We start from the raw sequence: 25112 nt of genomic DNA, 5'->3' as shown, positions 1-25112 counted from the left end.
GAGAAAAATATCATTCACAACAGGCTGGCATTCCATGATCTAGTCACTATTTGGTCTCTGATGGTGGTCAATACCATATCCGTCAGAGAAAGCTGCGAACCCCCATAATGCACCTTAATGTCTTGCCTGTTCAGCTTGAGTTCTTGCTCTCCTTTTCCCACATTTCTCACCTTCCAGACCTAGTTTTTATGTTGCCTTCTATGCATAATGTATGTGCATCTATCTGTGTGGTAAAAAACACCTGATAGTACCGAAAAGCAGACGCAATGCAATCTCTTCCTGCTAATGAGCAAGTCAGAGTTACATGCATGGCATTTGTCTGGCCAGAATGTGGTCCATTTCCTAAAACACTCAATTAACCTGATTCCTCAGTGTCTTGCATTTTATGTTGACATTTACACCTGTGCAAAACACAACTAAATTGGAATGGTAGCATTTTGCACTTTGCACAGATGCAATTGATGACACAAGGTGCAAGGGATTGGAGATTAAGGGCAGAAGAATTCCGATAGTTGTCTAAGCATATGAAAAATATTGCTATGATTTACTGAAAGAAAAGGAGATGGGTGACATTCGTGTTAGAAACATTCAGAGAGCCATAAAAGGAAGAACCAGGAATCCCTTTGTTTTGTCGATTCGGCATTGCTAATTTAACTATTTCATTGCTGCTCCATCATTGCACCTACTGTTGAAATCATGGAATATTAGAATATAAGTGAAATGTTCATCCTCACAGCATGTGGGTTCTACCCACAGATATCCAGAGAATTCCACAGCACAAAAAGTGCCTCCCACCTGGATGCACCTAGAGTATGCAGCGGTGCAACAGATGAGTTGTACTGGGATGAACAGCATTCAGCAACACTGTAGGTCAGTGGTGGGCAACCTGCGGGCCATGGGGGAGTGCCACGAAATATCGGAATAATTGCATCCTGACCAAACATCGGTCGGGACACGGGACAAACACCTAAATATCGGGACAGTCCCAATTTTATCGGGACGTCTGGTCACCCTACTTTCATGCACATGCAGGATTAAACAGCAGAGCAGGTATTATCTCCCTGTATGTATCTGAGGCATTCTGGGAACATCCGACAGCAGTCAAGCGGTTAAATAAATCTATTTCAGTCCAAGATATGTGTTTTTATAAGGCAAGCGTATCATAAACCAGAGGGGAACATGATCATAACAAAATATATTGCAGAATCATTTGACAAACTGTCAAGGTAGAGGAAGCATACATTATTCTTGACAAAAATGTTTATTTTAAATAAACACCATGGAGTGCAATCTAACCAGTGCTTTTCTCCTCAATGTCTGGTAGGGGTGAGCCTACATGCCTCTTTCAGTGGCAAAGCAAAGTTTCTGAGTGATCTCATAAGCAGCTCAAACTGTAATTTTCCAACATATTGCCAAATATCTATTCCAAAAGGGATTCAGAGACTGGAGGGACCACGTGAAAGTTTTGAGAGTCTAGGCAGGTACCATATGCAGAATCAGTTATTATTGTCCTACTTGCTGTCCAGGGATCTCTGGGTTAGTAAGTCTCTTGATGGGAGGCAAAATGAGGTCTCTTTTTTCAAAGTCTCTTAACATTTGTTTTTAAAAAGTGTGAATTTGATGATCAGGAAAACAAGGGACTGAGAGCATCACTGGGGAAAACTGATCAGAGCCAGGCATATGAGACAGAGGTTCTGTACAAAAATACCCCTGATCTCCCAGTCTCTGCACAGCCTTGCCAATGCATCACAGTCCTGACCTGAACCATATAATATATCCCCCCAGTGACTGCTCCACAGAGCATAATAATACAGCAACAACATGCTGCAAGGCAGATGTTATAGTGACCTCTGATGGGAAACAACTCTAGGCTAAGCCAGATTTCTCCAGCCCAGACTGATACTTGATACAGTAACAGCTTATTATTAAATAGTAGTAACACCAGAAACCCAGAGTGTGTCTATTTCAAAGCCAGAAGATGTTAATTTTCCCTTGTGGTCGCAGCAGAACCCACTTCCATCAACATCTGAAAATGAGAGTCAACCTCATGACTTGTACTTGGGAGCGATTTCATTTTCATTTGAATCCTTTCACTACTGCAGTGTGGTAGCAGTTTCCAGCAGGAGATTGAGGCAAAAGAATAGGGCCCAAGCTCGGTGAACGGATTTTCTTTTCATTTTACTTTACATATTACCCACAACACTTGTCAGGAAGACAATGAAAACAAAGTGTATGTCATGAAAAAGTTTGGAGGAAAAAGAAATAATATCCCCATTCTTATCTTGGATACACATAACTCTGACGTGGGAAGTGGGTGCATCTACTTAATATGCATGAAACTTGGACAGCTAATCAGGTGTTTTAAATATGAAGCTTTTCCAAATCATTTATCCCAGTTCAGGCAGAACTTTGGAGGGAGTAATTTATTAAACTCCATGTACTTCTCTTTTACTCTTTGTGTCTCCTGATTCTTCTCTTACTTATTCTGGGGTAAATCAGGAGTAACTCCACTGAAATCAAAGGTGACACACTAGATAGATCCTTGTTCTGTTTCTGCATTTCATGGAGATCAGATCGATATTGGACTGTTTAGACCATTCATCAATCTATTTTTATGTCCCCGGTTCAGCAAACACTTAAACATGCGCTTCACTCTAAGCACTTACTTAAGTTCCATTGACATGAAAGCTAAACATGTGTTTTTCTGAACTGCGCCTCCGGTGGAAGATGGGATACTGGACAATGAATACCACTGGTCTTTTCTAAGAACAGATTAAAAAAATTTATTAAAGTTAATGTTTAAAATCAAATTTACACAAGTTAAGAGGGAAGTAGTACATCAGGAAGTAGGAAATCAGCTACTGTGCCATTTTTTTATGTGGTGCAGTAGGAGATGGGACCCGCCAGGCTACCTGGGCAATTGATCTGCTCTTATACATCACTTCTCATTTGCTTTTGAAAATTCATGCAGCAGTTTCACACAGCTCAGCTGACAGGTACCATTGTCACTAGGACCAGAACGAGAGACAATGCAAAACAGCTTCTTTAAGCTGCCTTTAATTAGCCCTTAAGTCATTTTCCGTTGATGGATTAATCATTCTAAGACACGATGTGCTAGCAGTGCTCATAAAAATGTTTTTGAATTTCTTTCCAGCTCATCTGAGGACGCTGCTTCTCCCTCATTTCTTACACCAAGTTCTGTTATTAGATTTTATTGGGCCCTGCTGATGTGACCAAAGCTCCAAAGTCTGGCCCTGGGAGTCAATTGACAGATGTGTTAATTCTCGGAGACTGATTCCTTTAGGATCTGCAATGTCTAAGTACATTTTTTTAGGATGATGTGTGTAAATCTTTGTGCTTGGGGAAGTGAGGGATCAATAGAAATGAAAGGAGTGGAATACAGTGCAGGCTGATAGAGCACAGTTACCACACGGGTAGAACTCTGCAATTTCTCCTTTCCAATACCAGTGGCAGCACCCCTGCCATTCCAGTCTTAGGTCTTCACACAGCCAATGTGCTTCACTCTTGCTACATAGGATCCCTGCTTTTCCTGCTATGGGCACCCACGTGGCTCTATCAATGCATCTTCCAGCTAACCTGCAGGACCCACACCCATTCCAGGCCTTGGTGCTCTCACAGCTCAGCCAATTCATCACACAGTAACGCATGGTAGGATTAAATCCATGTCTCCAGCCCTGTTCCCCACTGCCCACATAAAGGAAAGAGATGCTTGTGTACTTTGAGAGATCCAGTATGTTCTTCTTCAGTGCTGAGTTCTGTAGGTTGTGTCATTAGCGGTGTGGAGGGGTCTTTTTGCCCTGGGAATTGTCAGCAGCAAGGAGGGATGTGAGAGTAGTATGTGGGCTTAATGATGGGTAAGTGAATGCATAGTACTAGAGGGGTTCCTGTGTGTAAGTATTAAGGGGTTGCAAAAGAGGGGGTGGGGACTGTAAACTTTAGCACATGCAGTGTTGTTTTTGTGGAACAGGCTAAGTGTTTGTACGTAGGGTCGGTGTAGGTAGCTCCTATTCAGTGCAGCTCACCTAGACACAAGTTTTGCCTTAGCAAAGAGATGGCCTCAGACTGTCATTCAGTGGTCACATGCTCTATGCCCTGAATGTTCTGTGCTATTTGCAAAGGCAGATTTTGAGTATGTGTGTCATTGACATATTAGGCTGTCTCTGAAGAGGGCAGTTAAGCTTGCATTGGTGTGTACTTAACTCTGTCTTCTCTGGTTTCCAGTGGTTTGAGTTTTGCTGAACTTGATCTTTTGGAGGACTTGAGATACCACCAGGCAGCCTTAACTCTTCAGTAGCTAAGTTTTTTGTCAGTGAATGTCCTAAGTTTTCGAAAAATGTTTTTTTGTGGACGTCTGTACTAAGAAGCAGCCATCCTTGATTTTTTAATAAAATAAAATAATATAAAAATAAAATGGACCGTTTTATTATGTCATCCTCTGACATGTCATATTATGCACTCCTACTACTACTGACATGTCATGAAATAAAAATAATATCACAATGCCCATAAAATCAAATACATTTCATTTTGAAACAAAATTTCAGTTTTCTTCAAAATGAAATTTTCCAAAATGATATCTGTTTTGTTTCAGGAAAATTTGTTTTCATGAGAAATTTCACCAAAATCGAGATAATTTCACCAAAATTGTTCATCTGTTGAGATGGCATTTTCTGATGGAAAGCTGTTTTGACTAAAAATTTTCAACCCACTTCTAATATACAGACCATTAACAACATAAGGAAATGTTTCCTAAACATTTAAATTGGGGGAAAGGTTTGTAGTTCCCCTAGGATCTCTCCCCATTTTACTGTTCTTCCCCATGTATCATACTGGCTCACAATGTATGTATCATTTCCGCCCTCTGCTGGATGGCACATCAGAACTGATCAGGCATTGAACCATGGGGAAGGACCTCTAGGTGAAGGAAGCCCACAAAGGAGAAGAACCCTAATATGTTAGTAACTAATAGATATTTCCCTTTAGTATCAGTGGCAGGGGACTCGGGTTTGGATGCAGAAAGTCCAGAATTGTTTCTTGCTAACTAGTATGGGATTAAATTCATTGATATAATCCCAATTAAGCTACAATTCACAATTTGCAGCCTCATATTGTACTTCAGCAGAGTTTACACACCAGAAAGTGAATCAGACCCAATGTTACAAAAGTTACATTAAATAAAGAGGACTGTGAATCAATGCAGTGAAAATATAAATAGTGCATTAATGTTTCAGTATTTGAGATGAAGCAAGTCTGGCTAAATAAATACCAGGAGGCACGTCAAGTATTTGAACTGAAATTTGCAAACTTCAGCATTTGAAGTTTTTGATTACATTGCACATTTGCAAAAAAATGTTCCCATTTTGAAGTGAAATCTGAGAAAGTTTGTAGTTTTGCACCCCCAGGAATTGGCCCAGTTTTTTAGTGAGAACCTCCAGACATTCAAGGAAGCAAAATTTTGCATTTTGTGCTGACAAAGATTAATTTTTGCAGTTAAACATAAGAGAACAAGAATGCTTGCATGTTTTGATGCAAAACTTGGGCATATAAAGAAAATGTCACAGGGAGTAACATTTCTGGGTTGCAAAATAGCCCAGGATGCATTTTCACAAATTGACAAAGTGCCTGTTGTGCTTGCTTAATAAATAGTAACAATAATATCTGTTATTGCTATCAGTCATCGAGATAATACACACACTCCTCTCCCCTTGAACAATTCTAAATTAATTAAAAAGCAGAATCTCCTGCAGATCAAACTCATCTAAGTGGAATGCCAGGAACTTGTATAAATACCCGGGATCAAAAGAGCACACACACAAGGCAATACATTAGCAGTGGGTACATCTTGAAATGTATGAGTTTCAGTTAGCAAGCAGAACCCTGAAGTCTAGACACTTCTCTAAACATACCCAAAGGAAACCCCAGATCTGGCTGGCAATCTTGTGACAGCTTTTTTTATCCTTTGCACTTATGGTTGGAGCCTGGACAGTCAGAATCCATATAAAACCTAATGAGGGAGAGGGGACATGTTAACCAAAGGTTTTCTTTCATATCAAGAAAAGTCTGGTTTGCATTCTGGCAAGTGTAGGGTGGTGAGGATCTTTCCATCCTTTATATTGATCAAAGAGTTTATATTGAAAACACGTACACACACATACACACACACACACACACAGTGGCACTGGTAGCACCGCATATTATTTAAATTGTCTGACCCTTTTCATTATAAGAACCTGTTTTCAGTAGTTTATAACTTTGACAGATTTAACTGTTTGGGATGAAATTTTCCATTCAGTCTGTCTGCTTCATTCTGAATTATTCTGGAAAATTTTAGCCAAAGTGTTGAGCTGTTTCCGAGAATGAGGTTAGGGGAAAATATGTGGTTTTGCCCATGCTAAAAATTTCTGGTGTCCTTTTCTTTAAGTTCTAGTGCCCCCATGCTTTGGAGAAAGGATTTGAAATTCAGCAGGATAATGGCCTTTGCATCAGGGATGTGCCAAAGCCACCCACATGAAAAAGTGCCCAAATTTGGCCAAATTATAAGACTTTGAAAAATCACAGTTTGCACATGCTCAGTAGAAACTTGCTAGACCTGATGAGGTCCATCTTGTGGACTAAATGAGGGAGGGATCCTGGAGTGTGGGGGGAATGTGCTCATGTAATTAAAGACTATCATCATGCATGTGCACAAGGGGGGCAAATTAAAGTTGCAAAGGCAACTTTAATTCTGGCATTTCCTAACGTTTGAGTGCTTGATTTTGCAACCTTAATGTTTTCTCAACATTGTTGTTGTGTGTGTAATATATGAAGAAGAGTTTGACCATTTAAAGAACCAACCAGTCCTCATAGTGATTCCATCAGTTTGATCTAGATGCTCAGGGTTCACTTGTTCCACTGAATTCTTGAGGCTTACCACCAGGGCCGGCTCTAGAATTTTTGCCGCCCCAAGCAAAAAAAATTTTGGCCGCCTCCCCTTTCTTTCTCGTGCCACTCTGCCCCCGGCCCCGCCCCAACTCCACCCCTTCCGAACCCCTTCCCCAAATCCCCAGAACTGCCTCCTCCCCCGGCGTGCCGCACTTCTCCCCCCCATTACTTCCTGCGGGCCCCCCGTGACCTCCCGCCCTAGCTCACTTCCGCTCCGCTTGCTCCCCTGGGCGTGCCGCCACTCCGCTTCTCCCCCCTCCCTCTCAGGCGAGGGAGGGCGGAGAAGCGGAGCAGCGGCGCGTTTAGGGGAGCAGGCGGAGCAGAGGTGAGCTAGGGTGGGGAGGGCGCAGGAAGTAACGGGGGGGTAGAGGAACCGCTCCCCGCTCCAGCTCACCTCTGCTCCACCACTGCCGCCTCCCCCGAGCGCCCGCCGTTCGGCTTCTCCTCCCTCCCTCCCTCCCAGCCTTGCTGCGCGAAATAGCGGTTTCGCATGTGGCAAGCCTGGGAGGGAGGGGGGAGAAGCGGAGCGGCGGCGTGTTCAAGGGAGCAGGCGGAGCGGAGGTGAGCTAGGATGGGTGGGGTGCAGGAAGTAACAGGGGGTAGAGGATCCACTCCCCACTCCAGCTCACCTCCGCCGGCTTCTCCTCCCTCCCAGCCTTGCACAGCAAGCCTGGGAGGGAGGGGGGAGAAGCAGAGTGGCGACGGCGCGCTCAGGGGAGCAGGCGGAGGCGAGCTGGGGCGGCAGGGGCACTTTTTCCCCATGCCCCGGAGTTGGCGCCTATGGTGGCCAGCGCCAGAATTCCGCACCTAGAAATGTGCTGCCCCAAGCACCTGCTTGTTTTGCTGGTGCCTGGAGCCGGCCCTGCTTACCACATTCTATGCCCCAGCTGTTAGATGTACTGGATAAGTGGTCAGGCGAGAGAGCCTAGATCTTTAGAGAGGGTCCTCTGATTCCATTCTCCCTGTCTCTTTTGCCATCCTTACATTTCAGTTCATTGTCAGCACTAGCTAATGCTGAGTGTATCTCTGTGTATGTGTGTCTCCAATTTCATTAGGACAGAGACAGACAAGTGTCCACTTAGGGCCTTCTGGAACTGATCAGCGGGTCAGCTGGGAACGTCTGTCAGGCAGCCAGGGTTATAGCTCTCCCTCGCTTCTCCCCGGGCTCCTGAGGTTCGTGGCTCTCCTCCTTTCTCTTGTTGTCATTGCCACCCTCCCGACTCCCCCTGCCACACACCGAACACCCAAACCTTTTCTGAGCCCTTTGCTTAATCCCTGGGATTCTTTATCTAGGAATTAATCTCCCCGTCACAGTGTGTGTCTGGAGGTGGGTGGGGGCTACATTTATCTCTCCCGCTGAGGTCTAGAGTTGCATTGCTGTGATTATTAATGGTAGCAGCGTGCCTGTCTCTGGGATCTGTGTTTAGCGTCTTCGTTTCTTAAACAGGACGGGGGCCACGGCAAGCAATTTGGCAGCTCTGGGTTCCAGCTGCATTGTGTCTGCCGCTGAGAGGCAGAGAGTGTGAGTGGGGATCAGCATGGCAGAACAAGAAGCCAGTGGCTTGCAGCTCCTTCTCTCCAGCCTCCAGGTAAGAGGAGCTTGAGCTAAGGGGACAGACACTTGGGCTGGTTTCCTTTGTAATCGACAAGCAATGACTTGCTGGGCTGAGGTTGCTGATGAGCTCCCTGCTGGCTTGTCTCAAAGGCATCAGAGAACAGGAGTCCTGCACTGCATCTCCCTCCCCGCCTCCTGAAAGCTTTTACAAAATGAAGTTTCACTATTCAGAGATTAACTCTGGTGATTAATCACTGAGCCCAGTTTGAGTGCAGCGTCTCAGACCCTGGATCTGCCAGCGGTGCAGCAGGGATAGAAAGAGCCTGGTTTGCAATGAATGGGACCTGTCAGTGCTGTCAGCTTATGAGTCAGGCTGGGAAGGCAACAGCAGATCTTTCTGAGATGGGCAAGTCCAGACTGTGCTCTTCCATACTTAAGGAAGTGGCTGTGCAAATTCCTAAGGACAGGACAGCAGAGGCTCTTCAGACAGGCTTTGGTGTCATCTGCATGTACCTAATAGAAGAGAGCTCAAAAGAGCAGAGGGAGGGAGTTTTTGTGAGATCCTCACCCAGGATCATCAGTAGCTGCGTGTGTCCCACACAAACAGCTCCCTGCAACTGTAGGGAGCCTCAGACCTTGGAGCGTCTTTTTCTAGCATTTGTGGTCAGGCTCCAAGGTTCAGTTCCCAAATGCAGAGGAAGAGGCGCACACACATCTTCAACCTCACAGCCCCGTGCTCTCATATTTGTGTGATGTTGTGCCATTTGCATGATAAAATCTCCCACCCAGGTGGACAGAGTGCTCCATGGCCATTCCTGTTGCATGCTCTGGCCAGGGGAGCCTCTGTTTTTCACAAACACAGTATAGGTGCAGTGATTGAACCTAAAACATCCACATTTTGGCATTAGGGGCAGGTGGGAGTTTGTGCTTCATTTAGACAAAATTCTGCCAAAAAATTGTTTTTCAGAGTTTTTAAAATTCCAAGGCACCCAAATCTTTTTGTGATTCCCTGACTTCCAAAGTATATCGCTGAGTAGAAGCAAGTCACAGCCTAACCAGAGACATAAGCATGCATGAGATGCAGGTAAACAGTCTGTTTCACTCACACCCCAGCACCTTTGATGGCAATAGCAACCTGTGAAGTAGACTGCCATTGTTAATTGTATGTGTCAGAAACCCGCACCAAGACAAGTCCCAGAACTAGAATAGCAGGGGTGCTGTATTCAAAACATGGGGATTTCCTTACGGGATCAGATCAATGGTTTATCTATTCCAGCAGCATTTCTCTGACAGTGAGCAGAGTCACATCTTTAGAGGAGGGTATAAAACCCTACCCTCTAATGGTTGCCATTTACACTGCAGGGTTGGGGGGTTGACATTTGTTATCCAAGATGATATAACTATGAATATTTTGCTTAAACACATCTATGTCTCATCTTGCTATCTTGTGGCAAAGAGTTCCACAGGTTAATCATGTATTGTATTTAAAAAATCTTGTCTCATTTGTCTGCCTTTTAATTCCATTAGATGTCCCATCATTCTTTTATTATGAAGAAGTGTAAATAGAAGCACCCCATTGACTTTCCGTATCGCATTCACTCTTTTGTGTGCTGCTTTTATGTCCCTTCTGATTGGTATTCTCTCTAAAGGACACTGTCCTAACGTTCTCAATGTCTTCTCAGGATTGAAGGGTGTAAGTGAAGTGAGTGAGAGTCCAGGATTAAAAACAAAGGTATTGCTAGAGGTCAGCATTGAAGTTCTCCGGCAGAGCTGGGTGTGGGCTCAGGACTGGCATAGTAGAGGATGCTGTGGATCAGGACTAAAGAGAATGGCAGAGCTGTGTGAATGGAAAAGTAGCCCAGCACCTGCCCACAATAACCCAAACTCAAACAGTGCTTTTGGTTCTTAGCTCCAAGAGTACTAAACTCACGTACAAAAACAAAGTACTGTTACCGTCACTCATCATTTTGGCATTAGGGGTGGGTGGAGGGAAATAATGGCTGGGGGCAGCCATTTTAGACTTGATTCTGACTCACAACGAAAAAATGGTTGCAACTGCAAAGGTGGAAGGCAACTGGGGTGAAAACAATCCTTAAACGATAGACTTCATGATTCTAAATAAGAGCAGCAGAATAAGGACAATGGACTTCAACAAACAGGCTTTAACAAACTCAGAGAACTGGTAGGTAAAGCCCCATGGGAAGAAAATCTAAGGAAAAATGGAGTTCAGGAGAGCTGGCAGTTTCTCAAAGAGACAATATTAAAAGTGCAACAGCAAACTATCCCAATGTGAAGGAAAGGTAGGAATAATAATAAGAGGCCAATATGGCTCCATCAGCAGCTCTTTAATGACATAAAAACCAAAAAGGAATCTTACAAAAATTGTTAACATGGACAAATTGCTAAGGATGAGTACCAAAGATTAGGACGAACATGTCAGGACACATCAAAAAGGCCAAGACACAAAATGAGTTACACCTAGCAAGGGACATAAAAGACAATAAGAAGAGATTCTATAATACATTAGGAACAAGAGAAAGATGAAGGAAAGTGTAAATCCTCTACTTAGCAGGGAAGAAGAGCTAATAACAGTCAACATTAAGAAGGCTGAGGTGTTTAATACTTATTTTGCTTCAGTCTTCATTAAAAAGGTAAACTGTGACCAGATATTTAACACAATTAATATTAACAACAAGGGGGGAGGAGCACAAGCCATAATAGAGACGAAACAGTTAAAAGAATATTTAGATAAGCTATATGTTTTTAATTTTGCAAGGCTGGATAAAATTCACTTTAGGAACCCACTGAAGCAATATTGGAACCATTAGCAATTATCTTTGAGACCTCACGGAGGACAGATGAGGACGAGAGGAGTACAGAAGGGTAAACTTTGTACCTATCTTTAAAAGTGGGAAAAAGAGGACCTGGGAAATTATAAACCACTCAGCCTAACTTCAGTACCTGGGCAGATATTGGAACAAATTATTCAGGAATTAATCTGTAAGCATTTAGAGGATAAAAGGGTTATAAATAGCCAATATGGATTCGTCAAGAACAAAGCGTGCCAAACCAACCTAATTTCCTTCTTTGACAGGTTTACTGGCCTAGGGGATGGGGGAAGCTGCAAACATGATGTATCTTGATTTTTAGTAAGGCTTTTGATACAGTCCTACATGCTATTCTTATAAGCAAAAAAGTGATATGTGGTCTAGATGAAATTACTATAAGGTGGATGCACAATTGGTTGAAATACTGTACTCAAAGAGTAGTCATCCAGGGTTCCCTGTCAAAATGGGAAGGTGTATCTAATGGATCCCACAGGGGTCTGTCATGGTCGGGTACTATTCAATATTTTCATTAATGACTTGGGTAATGGAGTGGAGATTATGTTTATAAAACGTGTGGATGACCCCAAGCTGGGAGGGGTTGCAAGCACTTTGGAGGATAGGATTAGAATGCAAAGAGCTCTTGATAAACTGGAGAATTGGTCTGAAATGAACAAGATGAAAGTCAATAAAGACAAGTGCAAAGTACTTCATTTAGGAAGGAAAAATTAAAGTCAGAGTTACAAAATGGGGAATAACTGGCTATGTAGTAATATTGCTGAAAAGGATCTCGGGCCAATAGTCTATCATAAATGGAATTTGAGTCAACAATGTGATGCATTTGCTAAAAAGGCTTCTATCATTCTGGGGTGTCTTAACAGGACTATTGTATGTAAGAGACGTGAGGTAATTGTCCTATTCTGCTTGGCACTGGTGAGGCCTCAGCTGCAGTAGTGTGTCCAGTTCTGGATGCCACTCTTTAAGAAAGATATGGACAAACTGGAGAGTCCACAGGAGAGTAACAAAAATGATCAAAGGTATAGAAAACCCGACCTATGAGGAAAGGTTAAAAAAACTGGGCATGTTTAGTGTTGAGAAAAGAAGACTGAGGGGGAAACTGATAAATGTTCAAATACGTTAAGGGCTGTTATAAAGAGGATGGTGATCAACTTCTTCTCCACGTCCACTGAAGATAGGACAAGACTTTCTAACTATAAGGATATATTAGCACTGGAATAGGCTTCCAAATGAAGTTGTGGAATCCCCATCATTAGAGGTTTTTAAGAATAGGTTAGACCAGGGATCGGCAACCTTTGGCACGCGGCCCGCCAGGGAAAGCCCCTGGCAGGCTGGGCTGGTTTGTTTACCTGCTGCGTCCTCAAGTTCAGTTGATCACGGCTCCCACTGGCCGCGGTTCACCGCTCCAGGCCAATGGGGGCTGCGGGAAGCATCGTGGGCCAAGGAATGGGCTGGCCGGCGCTTCTCACAGTCCCCATTGGCCTGGGACGGCGAACCGCAGCCAGTGGGAGCTGCGATCGGCCAAACCTGTGGATGCTGCAGGTAAACAAACCGGCCCGGCCCGCCAGGGGCTTTCCCTGACGGGCTGCATGCCAAAGGTTGCCGATTCCGGGTTAGACAAACACCTCTCAGGGATGGTCTAGCTACACTTGTTCCTGCCTCAGTGCAGGGAGCAAGAGCAAGACAAGATGACCTCTCAAGGTCCCTTGCAGCCCTACATTTCCATGATTCTGTGATTTCATTCTGTAAGACAACCCTAATAAGTTGATGATAAGCATTGCAATACCCGCACATTCTGATTTTCTCCCACGAATGTTCCCCAGTGTAACTCAATGATGCCATCACCGAGCACTGCTCCAAGAATCCAGTGATAAAAAGACCATTGCTGGAACTTAAAATAGCTGTAAATATTTGCTCTGCTTTGGCAGCACTCAGCTGAGAAATGATGTCTTGTGTTGATGTTTGCATTTCTTGATGGTATCTCTCTGCACTTAGTTATTTTCTACAACAGCTCCACACACTAGTCTCTTTGGTTTTGTATCCTGCTGAATTGTCAATATCTGTTCCTGTTCTTTTAGTGGGCACTAAAAACATTGCTTGTTACGTACAGCAAGTGGTTCTGCAGGAGGTTTTAATCACTGTGTCTTGTTCTGGTTGTTTTATACCATAAAACTGCCTTTTTCACAAACATGTTTATACCAAGAATTTGGGCGCTTTCCACTGTCTAGCACTAGGGCAGACTTCATTAATTGCAGACCCAGGGAGCCTTTTCCCCTTCCAACACCAGCTCCTGACTTTATTAATCCCAGATGGAAGGAACCCTCTCACCTTCCCACACTGACACAGGTTCTATTTGCTTCAGCTGGAATGAGGGAGCCCTACCGCTCTCTCTCCCGAGTGAAGGGAGCTCTTTCTGCATCTGGTACTGGCCACAGACATCCTTACCCCCAGCCTGAGGGAACCCTCTCTTCATCTGACACTGCACCAGACTCCATTACCCTCAGCCTGAGGGAACCCTCTCTTCATCTGACACTGCCCCAGACTCCTGAGGGAACCCTCTCTTCATCTGACACTGCCCCAGACTCCATTCCCCTTTGCGGCAAGCTGGGCTCAGCCTTGCCATGACTTGGCAGCAACCCTTCAACCTCACTGATGAGCTGGTAACAAAAGGGCTAAATAGTCACCCCAGCGGGGTATAATGGGGCTTAATTAGAAAGACTGACTCCAACTGCAGTGGTGAAGCAGGGAAGCACTACTTGAATAGAACTGGAGAGAAGAAGGAGGTGGTGGTGTTTCTCTTTAGAAAGAGCCTGAGGAAGTCAGGCTGAGGCACTCACAGGGAGCAGAGTAGGCTCTTGTGGGGGAGCCTTGACTTAAGGCCTACAAGGAGCTGGGAGATTCCTCAGAGAGAAACTGCTGGAGTCCTAGGTGAAGGGAAGCAGTGGGGGAATCCGGCTGGGGAAGAAGCGGTTCAAGAGAATGTCTGCAGGGGCCAGGAAGCAGAGGATTTCAGTCAAGCCTGAGGGGCTGAGGAACTATATGTTTGGATGTGGCTTGTGAACTTTAAGTTGGACCTTTAGATACCCCAAAAAGGGAGTGAACTGCTATGTGACTTGGCTGGCCAGGGTGGTGATACAGAAGAACCAGAGAAGGAGTTGGGAGAAGACACTGACTGGGACTGGCCATTGTGGAGCCAAGGAAGTGGCCACCTGTGAAGATGTGAGAGTCTAAGTCCCCAGCAGTGCTGCATCTGGACACAATGGGGTGTGTTAGAGGTGAGGATGTGTGCTTACACTGGGGTCTTCAAAAAGTTGCCTCAGTGCAATTAGGGAAGTAGCTCAGTGTCTCTAACCGTTGAACCTCATGGGGTTTATAGAGGTCTCGGGACTGGGGAGTTGCTATGGAGAACTGACGGGGGCAGTAAATGGTTCTGCTTCCATCTTCAAGGCGGTGACAGTCCCATGCCATGCCCCTTCTCCTCTCCCCTTCTTATAGTCCAGTTATCCAAGAAAGGAAGTGATGCCTCCTTTCCAGTCTCTTCCCTCCTTGTTAGGCCCAGCAGCGAGACTCTGCTTAGGTTACAGTTCAGGATGTCATACGAGGTGTCCCAGATTGCCTGCCCACTCTCAGACCAGATGGGAACTGTGCTCACGTGCCTCCCAAGGCTGCAGCCCCTGTGCACAGTTTCTGCTCAGCTGGCACTTGCTGGGGCTGTTGGCAGATCTCTGGGCTTGAACGCTCTCCCACTGTGCTGGATCGCAAGGTTCACGACTCCCACACTTAAAAAGGAAAGGAGTGAAAATTTTACATATCAGTGGGACACATGTCAAGGTGGATGGATTCCTGTCTAAATGACACTGATGCCCAGCAGGAAACAGATACAGGATCCACTAACTGCACACTTGAACCTCCCTACTCCTTTGGGCCAGGCTTTTTAGAGCTGCTTTGCTGGCAGGCTGACCAGCCAATTCTATTGTTTTCCTTAAGTCAAGTGGGAAGATCTTTGCTGCTTTAGTGACAAAGAATATCAATGTATTTGCAGAATACTTTTGTCTCCGTTGCATCCTCCTTGCGTTTATCCAGTTGGAAAAGCATGGGGATTGCTGGGGTTTGTACAAAATATAGGCTATGTCCTGAGAAGACCTGAGCAACTGCAACTCCTACTATCTTCAGTGGAAACTGCAGGAGCTCAGGGTTTGGATCTGTGTCAGTGGTGGGCAACCTGCGGCCAACGGGCCGCATGCAGCCCAGCAGGGTAATCTGATTGTGTGCCATGAGACATTTTGCTGACATTGACCATCCGCAGGCACGGCCCCCCGCAGCTCCCAGTGGCTGGGAACGGTGAACCGCGGCCACTGGGAACTGTGAAGAGCCGTGCCTGCGGACGGTCAACGTCAACAAAATGTCTTACAGCCCGCAATCAGATTACCCTGCTGGGCTGCGGGTTGCCCACCACTGATCTATGTGTTTGGGAAGAGAGCCAGGCCTCTCAGGCAGGATGCATTCAAGCATCCTCAGAGGAAAGGAAAAGCACATCTCAAAAGCAGATGTGCAGATTTGCAAGCTTGGGCCCTGAATATTTCCCAGCTTGTTGCACTTAAAGTGGGGAGCAGCCTTTCCATTCCCCCAAAGCAATCCCCCAGCATCAGAGCATTTAACATTAGACCGGATGGAGCACCTGAGAATAGGCTCATGGGAATTGGGAAAGGATGGGTGCTCCTATAAGTGTTTTAATTCACTAATTTTATGTTTCTCTAATCACAAACATTCACTTCATATTTTAATTGAGGGGGGAAGAGAAATTATTTCTCCCAAACAGGTCTGAGGCCATTCCCCATTTTAATCACTCATCTCAGCCTTCAAGGGCACAAGTCCTGGTCTCAGTTGCCATCTCCTCCACTATCAAAGGAGGACTGGGTCTGACTTTATGGAGCCTGTCATTCAATACAACTCCTTATTCGACTATAGGGGCTGCTAACAAAGACTCTCCATCTCCTGCTGGGGCAGAGAGTGCTGGCAGCAGCCCCACATTCCTGCCAGTCTGCAGAACAAGGCCCTGAGAACAGGTACTCACACCTGCAGCTCCTGCAACTCAGTATGGAACACTAGACTCTGCAGGAGAAAGGTTTGGTCTATTAACTCCCATTGACTTCAGTAGGGCCAGAACTTCACTCCATACACCCAGCTGGCTTCACTTGTAGTCCTATGTTAATGCCAGATCCTTCCCAGATCCTCTGGAAATGTCTGATATTGGATTGGTGGAGGATTCCCTCTGACCCCAGTGTCTAGGGTGCAGGACCTTAGTGGTGTGAGGTCCACCTGGAGTTGGATCATGGCAAAAAAGCTAAAACTGGGCTGAGCAACTGATTCTGTGCCACCTCAGGGCTGAGCAGGACTTTCCCTGCAATTGCTTCTCTCAGCTGCTGCCAGTCGCTGTGGCACCAGCTACCAGAACTGAAGAACAGAGAGATTCTCTCCTGTTTACCTGTCAATACTCAATACTGGCAGGAAATCCAGGGCGTGTGAGAGACTCCAATGCTGAGTGGTGAGGAATGGCGTGTGTGTGGGGGAAACCTGCCAGGTGGAGGGACTGGACAGGAGCTCAGAGGGAAGGAGGGAGGATAGGTGTCTAAGGGGGCAGGGATGGTGGTGATGGACAGGAGCAGAGGAGGCAGAAGATCAATAGGACAGAGGGGGCAGGATGAGCGGGAGAGTAGAGATGAGTAGCAGCTGGGTTTGAGGAGCAGGAGACAGGGTTGCAGAATCTGTGGGGCTGGGGCAGGAATCAGGCAGTTGGGGGGCAGAGGGATGAACAGGAGCCTGGGGTGGGGGGAAGCAGAAGGGGACTGGACAGAGGCAGGAACTCAGCAGGAGGAGACGGGGACAAGAAGAAGTTGGATGAGGGAGGAGGTGGCAACAGACAGAAGGGTTTGTAACTTCTAGAGCAGTGTTTCCCAAACTTGGGATGCCACTTGTGTAGCGATGCGGGACAAGGGATTTGCTGGCCGCCGCTTCCCGCAGCCCACATTGGCCTGGAGCAGCGAACCGTGGCCAGTGGGAGCTGCGATCGGCCGAACTTGCGGACGCGGCAGGTAAACAAACCAGGGGCTTTCCCTACACAAGTGGCGTCCCAAGTTTGGGAAACACTGTTCTAGAGAATAGTTCTGTAAAACCTCAGAATTAAACTATTTATTCCTGAGTTTTGATGTTCTTTTGCTGTGTAGGAAATAGGTGTGAAACCCACTGGCAAACTATATAGCTTCATCCCCTTTATAGTGGCAGGGCCATGTAGGAGGAGATAATCTTCTACTGCTACCAGTAACTCCATTAGCTTGACTGCTTAAAAACTGTGTTGTGGGTTTAAAGATTCCCAATCCTGCTGATGATGGGTATGTGTGGTGAGGGTTGACATAGGGTCAATATTGTTCCATGTGCTGTATTCACTTGCCTAGGAGCTGCCTTAGGACCTGGGCAATGTGCCAGACTCTATCCCCCTAACTGCATTCTTCTCACCAGGGAGGGAGACAATTTTTTGTTTGTTTGTTCAATTTCTGCATTTTTTAAACACTTATTTAAGAAATTTATGTTTAAAAACCCAACTACCTTAAAAAAATGTTAAACTTGAAAAGTCAAGCACTCAAAAGTTACAGAGTGCTATAATTAAGGTTGCCCGTGCAACCTTAATTCAGCCCCCCTTGTGCATAAGCATTATGATACAGTCTTCAATTATGTGATCAAATACATTTTTTTCCACGGGACCCCTTCCTCATTCAGTGCACAGGACGGACTGTGCTTTGGGAATGAATCAGGACTGTATGGTTAAAAGGCTGTTGTCTGTTAGACCCCCTGTCTCATTTGTTGCAGAAGAGGGAAGGTGTGTTGTCAAGGGGGCAGTGGATTGCAAGAAGAGAGAGGATGGTCTTGTGGTTAAGGTAGCTGAATGCTGCCCTGTAGAATTAGTCTGTCCTTTCCTCTGCCATGGAGTTCCTATGAGATGCAGGGCAAGTCAATTATATCAGACTTTTCACCCATGGTCACTAATGGTGCATTCCATATCTTCTGGTTGTGTAACCTGAGCCGCCTGCAGTTTGATTTGCAGACCTCCTGAGAGTACACAACTGCTGCTGAGGTCAGTGGGAGCTGTGCTCTTCACATGCTAAATTCTCTGAAAAATTAGGCCCTACGCTTCTTGAATTGGTCACCCCAAATTATCTGACACTTTTGGCTCTAGTCTCTGTGTCTTAGTTCCCCACATGTAAAATGGGGATAATGATAGCATCTTAACTCACACGGGTGTTGTGAGATCAGTTCATTATTATTTGTAAAGATCTAAGATATTACCGGGAAAGCACCATTGAGAAGCCGAGGAGTAAATTAATAATCCCTGTATTGAGTGCCAGGTTTGGATGTTGTACAATGAATACTGCATGGGGCACGCAGTGAACAATGAGGAAAAAATGAAATATTGAAGAGCTTACTCATTCACTGAGCACCATCCATCCTGTGCATGGAATGAGGCAGGAGTCCTGTGGAAAAGAATGTATCATAATGCAGATACACAAGGGGGCTGAATTAAAATTGCATGGACAACCTTAATGCTAGCACTGCCGAACTTTTCAGTGCTTGACTTTTCAACCAGTATATAGTATTAAAAATGCACATGAAATCTGCCTGGAAGCATAGAACAGTAATGCATATTTATATGTAGGTGCCCTGTATAAATATATGTATTTATCCATCACATCAGCTCCATTGTCATATGTCATCTGAAAACATCTAATTTATCCCTTCCCTCTGCTTCGTATTTTCTCTTCCCCACAGACATTACTTATTGTTTAACTCTGTGAAGCATCTTAGGATAGATAAAACACCATACAAAACAATACGTGACTGTGTAGACCTATCTTGCCTCCATTTATATATAATGTGATCTTATTTGGTTTGTTTGGCAATATTTTGTTGGCATTTTTTATGACTCTTTAGTTAGACTCCCCTGTCATTTACACTGGTCCAGCCCCATTGGCTTTGTCTACATTGGGGATATGGGCAGTGTTAGAAAATGTTAACAGACAAGTGTTAATTGTTAAACACCACTTAGTGCAAACAAAGGCAGCCATGTTTTAAAATTGTTAGCAGGTCATAGCTAACTCTGGGGGGAACCTGCTGACTTGAGCAGAGTTTCACTGATGTAACCTAGAGCAGTGGTTCTCAAACTAGGGCCGCCGCTTGTGTAGGGAAAGCCCCTGGCGGGCCGGGCCGCTTTGTTTACCTGCTGCGGTCGCAGGTTCGGCTGATCGCGGCTTCCACTGGCCACGGTTCGCTGCTCCAGGCCAATGGGGGCTGCAGGAAGGGCAGCCAGCACATCCCTCGGCCCGTGCCGCTTCCCGCAGCCCCCATTGGCCTGGAGAGGCGAACCTGCGTACGCGGCAGGTAAACAAACCGGCCCGGCCCGCCAGGGGCTTTCCCTGAAGAAGCGGCGGCCCTAGTTTGAGAACCACTGACCTAGAGGAGAGACATCCCTTCCTCTGTGTGTAGGTGTTGGTGTGTGGCGTTAAGGGACCTCACAGTCTTTAGGCTCCTTTTTAAAATCCCAGCATAAAATCCTGTGCTGTATTCACTTGCCTAGGAGTTGCCTTAGGACCTGGGCAGTGTGCCAGACTCTATCCCCCTGACTGCATTCTTCTCACCAGGGCAGGAGACAAAAAAATTCCCTGCTGCCTATCCCTCTTCTCCTAATAAGTGTGTGTCTCATGGATAGTCTATGTGCACCTGTTTACACAAAGAGCCAGATGGGCTGTGGAGCAAAGCTCCCAGCCATGGACCAAAGCCATCTTGCATGACAGACACATCACTCCCTCCAGTGGAGAGGGATGAGGGGGGATGTGAATTTCAAGCAGAGAAGATTGAGTTATATCGCCTTCTTGCCATGAAAACCAAGTCTATCCCAGAGGGTGTGAATGCGGATGGCAAGGGGGAGGTATGTGCCACACAACTGCTCGGGCAATTACACACTAATTTGCCCACACAATCAATGCAATTGTGCACACATGGTTTAACTGTGCCTGCAGCCCTGGTAAATGTGTGTGTGTAAATTAGGTGCCAAACTTATTCTGTGGGAGAGTACAGTTACCGGAGATGAGCTTGAATCAAGACCATGGACCCAAACACTCAACATTTGGGAAATTTGGCTCCATATTTTTTTTCTGATCTTTGAGGCTGAACCCATCTTTACAAGGGGCTGAACCAGAATATCAAACGACCCAGAACTTTGGGGAAGTCTGGATCCAGGTTTCAATTTTGCAGAATGGGCTTATTTCCCATCTGTACATGAGCAGGGTTTGCGTGGGGGGGGGGGGAATCCTTGTTCGTCCAACTATAGCTTTGATGATAAAGGTCTAGTGCAATGAAGGATGCCCCTTAAGATATGGGAAAACTAGTCACCCTAGTTCTCTGCAGCTCCACATTCCTCTACTCTGGACTACTTTTAGAGAGTCACCATCTTTTATGGCAATTAAGGTGTCCTTGGAAGCCAAGGATTTGTTCTTGGGTTTTATAATAAGGTGCATTTAACTCCTCCTTCATGTTTTCCAAAGAGGACAGAGAATGAATGACATAATGGAGAATCTCCTGCACAAGGGCACTGCCAAACTGCACAACAGAGAATGGGCTTGTTCATTTCCAGACCTGCTATTGATTCATAGAATTGCATCTGCCTGAGAGGAAATTCAGAGGGCAAAGCTAACCCTTCATCCTTCAGGGGGTTTGAAGAGCAATGTGGCTGTTTTTAATCATCACAGACTATTCTCTAGGAAGAATGCAGCTTGGCTTTTCAAGAGGTGCTGTAGGCTGAAGTGGAATTAATGGTGGTAGCAAAACTTTTATGATGAATATCATTTAAAAATTGGGCAATCCTGACATGGGAGGGTCCTGCAGGGAAATAATTGCTCTTGGTATGTTCCCCCCTTCCAACAGAGGGATACTTTGACAGCAAAATGTGTGTGTGGGTTTTTTTCTGAAACACCAACCCTATGGAGGCTGCTTTAGTGCTGTGTTTTACTGCAATCAGTTACCGTGAGAGGTCTTTCATAGCCATTAATTGTCAATGCAGTTTTCAGAACTGATGCTGGTTCTCAACTGAGCCCGATGCCAATTAGATCGTAAGTGGAGGTAAATCTCACCCCACCTTTTTTTGCTGGACCCAGGCTTGCTGTTCTTTTCTCATCCTTGGAACAATGAGGGCCAGGCTGTTTTCGTGGCTTAAGCCTGGGACTGAGAGGCAGATGACCTGGGCTTCATTCTCAGGTCTGCCAGAGACAGAAGTTGGTCCAATAAAAGATATTACCTCACCTGCCTTGTCTCTCTATTCATCCTGCTGTAACTTGTTTAACCAGTGTGCCTCCGCTTCCCCCTCTGGACAACGAATGGGGATGGCACTCATCTACCTTGCTGGGAGATTGGAAGCTTTAGTTCATAAAAAGGATCGGGACTGTCACCCTAAATCATATTGATAAGTAACTTTTATCAGCCCCACTCCAAGCATGTGTGAGATTGGCTCAATTTCGATAAAATGCTTTGAAATCTTTGCATAGAATTCACTCTAGAAGGGTAAAGCAGTAGTAGTAGTATAATGAAGATAAAGCTATATCCCTTCCTCTCCTTCACAATTAACCTGGGAAACATGAGAGAGAGATTTCCATTAAGTAGCTTGTTTGGCATACTGAATGCCCCCACCCCCTACACTGCAGATGGAGGGGAGAAGGGGCAATGGTCCATCCACCTGACCTTTTCCTGTGATTAAAATGCTGAGCTGCTGAAGTCACAGGAGCAAACTGACCCTGCTCCTCCAGGCAGAAGCCAGCATCATATATCCAAATGGGGATAGTTGCTGGAGGGGGTTGGGGAGAGGAGAGCTACCCTCCCAAGATTGATCTCTTGGGTAGAATTCCCCTTTGTGGGAGTTCTCATGCGTTTTGAGGGTGTCCTTGCCTCAAGCTAAGTTCCAAGAGTAAGCATCAGTGCTTCCGATGGAAAATAAGGAATGCATGTGCCCTGATCTACGTTTGTCTGGGACAATCTCCCCTCAAATGGGTTTAGGATGCTTGTCTCCCCAATAACGGAAAGGCTTTCTGAGGATAGCTGGTGGAAGAGAGGCATTAACATGACGCATGCTTTAAAAAGGAAAATTTTGCCTAGCAGGTTGTGCTGAAGGCGCCCACTGTGGAAAGCAACTTTAAGTGTAAGCTCTGGAGAGTGGGTATCTGAAAAGGAGGCTGTCGGCGCTTGGCTGAGCAAAAGGGATGGCCATGTCCCTAGCTGAAACTGGCAGGACTGTCCCTGGTCTTGTCATGATAAAGTGTTCAGGACGCTGTTACCCCCACTGGACATGCCCATTTATAATTCTAGGTCGGAACAGACTCGGATAAAATGGGAGAGAATAATACTTTGCCCTCGTGGTGGTCTCGCCATATAAATGGTAAGTTCTGCCCAGGCAGGGACCAGTTTCTAGCATTAGCCAAAAGCTACTACCGAGTTTTCACTAGAATATGGACCTGCCTCTCTGAGACCAGACCAGACCGCGTTTGCTCAGAGCTAGGGCAGAGAGATGTTGGTTGTCCCTACCTTGCTGTTTGACCTGACTGGCTGAATAATAGATAGTTTCTGGAATCTGCAAATAGTTTCCTCTCTTCACAAGGATCACATTTTCCTTCTCACAGCTGAAACTGCAGTACATTGTGGACCACTGTGGCCTGCAACACTGTGGCTAGGAAGAAACTATCAATAGCCGCCATAGACTGGGCCAAGACCAGCACACACCCGACATCTCTTTTTGCAATGATTCCTCAGAAGCTGACGGATGCACAGTTCAGCTTCTGTTCCCTCGTCAGGTACCCACACATCTTATAGGAGCATGTGTAAATCCTCAGCTCAGAGAACTCTGAATTCAATCAGAGCATGTAAATTGATGTTGTGCTCATCGCCTTTTTAGGTCTGTACATATTGGGCCAATGCTGTCCCTCAATTTCCTGTGGGCACAGAAGGCCTTAAATGCAGAAGCAGTGCAGTGCTGCTGCAGAGGGTGAGGCTAGCAGGCCAGGGGGTGTGGCTTCTTCGCCTGGCTTCTGGCTTCCATTTCTTACTTTGCTGTTCCCCTGGACCCACACGATCCAGAGATCTCATCCTGGAGGCATGTCAACTAGGACAGCAAGCTGGTGTTTCTAAGTTTAACTCCTGTCACATTTACCCACAGTGTAAGCTCGGTGATGATCTCATTCACTTACACGGGGCTAATAAAATGCCAGCTGACCAGACATGCTCGGGCTGAGGTCAAATGTGCTTCTTGTGAGCAGCCAATCTGGCATATCCATGGCTGGGGAAAAAAATCCTTCTTCCTTTTACGTGGAGAAATCCACTTTCTGTTGCTGTATATCTCGTGCATGAGTCACAGATTTTTTTTAAAGGCCTTGTTATAGTGTGGTCTCAAAGCTAAGTGTCCAAATCAGACGCTTCCACAACTTGGCTTCCTTTTAAGGGAGATGGGGTTTGATTTTTAAAGGGACATTGCCAAAATCTAGATGAAACAACATAGGTAGATATTGTCCCTTCCTGTATTACTAGTCCTAACAAGTTAGATCATTAACAATTTCAAAATAGAATTTATTCTTCATTATGATGTGGAAAGGTTAGGGGTCTAGTTCAGGAGTACATGAGGTTCTGTGGCCTGTAATGTACAGGAGATCAGACTAGACGATCATGATGGTCCCTTCTGACCTTAAAGTCAATGAGACTTAGTGTTCAGGCCACGGGATGGTAATGCCTTTTATGTATTGATGATGTTTGGTTTTTGTTGTTTTTTTTCCTCACTCAGGTTGGACAGGAAAATTATACTAGTCATTCTCAGGGTCTGTCTACACTAGGAAAATGACATGTTGCTGACAGTTGGCAGCAATTTGTCTCCACTACTTCTGCCTCGAGAAGTGTTACACAGTTTAGCAGCTAGTGTTGACTGAATCAAAGCATTGCCCTTGTTGTCCCACAAAGCATCAATGACACTGGGCTAGGTAAGTGCAGAGGGAGGGGCACCGCAGCAATTGAAAAGAATGGGTGTGGAACTTTATTAGGATGTTCCTTACTCCGCGTCACTGCTCTAGCATGCAAAGGATAAGCAGATTAATGTAGCAAGGGAGTATTACCCTACTGACATAGTTTTCTGCTGCCCCATCAACCACAAACTGGGCCAGCCCCGTTATAATATTGATTGAGAAAAGGCATAGTTGTGCCTTTACCTTGCCTCATCTGAGCAGGAGCACAGAGGAGTAGGCCTTGCAGTGACCGCATCATCTCTATTCATTATGGCTAGCTTATTTCCACTACCACATGCTTGCACTTGCTGTGAAAAATGCCCCATCCTAGAGACTGCTGTTATCTCAGAGTCTATGGTTTTATTAACAAGTACACCTGGAAATCTTAATGGATCCTGGAGACCACTTGGACTCTGACAAATACTATATCTGGCAAAGACTTCTTTAATTCACAAATCCACTTTTTTGGAAGACTGCGTATTCTCTGGAGTTACCTCTATAAAGTCTTCTGAACGCAGATTGTAGCATTTGTCCTGCTGCTTTTTCATCATCACCATAAAAATCAACAGCCATATTGCTGGTTTTCCTATGTCATTATTAAACTTAGTTCCCAGCTGTGTCATGTGAAGGCTTAATGTTTGAATCCAATAGTTGTTTTTTAAAATCCTGTAGTTATTTTATAATTAAAAATAC

The 25112-nt window shown here is 45.4% G+C and overlaps 1 protein-coding gene across 1 annotated transcript in view; it reads left to right on the top strand.

Annotated features, from left to right (window-relative positions):
• Window positions 1-8085: 8085 nt before the first annotated feature.
• The window catches only part of AGBL1 (ATP/GTP binding protein like 1), a 391687-nt gene continuing 374660 nt past the window's right edge, over window positions 8086-25112 (top strand). The window contains exons 1-2 of the mRNA XM_026648344.2: window positions 8086-8115; window positions 8390-8531. Of these exons, the coding sequence (XP_026504129.1) occupies window positions 8481-8531 (51 nt within the window). The 5' untranslated portion in view covers window positions 8086-8115; window positions 8390-8480. The remainder of the gene's footprint in view (window positions 8116-8389; window positions 8532-25112) is intronic.

Source organism: Terrapene carolina, unplaced genomic scaffold (genome assembly GCF_002925995.2).
Source record: "Terrapene carolina triunguis isolate 2854851 unplaced genomic scaffold, T_m_triunguis-2.0 Scaffold67, whole genome shotgun sequence".
Lineage (NCBI taxonomy): Eukaryota > Metazoa > Chordata > Testudines > Emydidae > Terrapene > Terrapene triunguis.
Note: the sequence above shows the minus strand (reverse complement) of the source record. Positions and strands in the feature narration are given on the sequence as shown.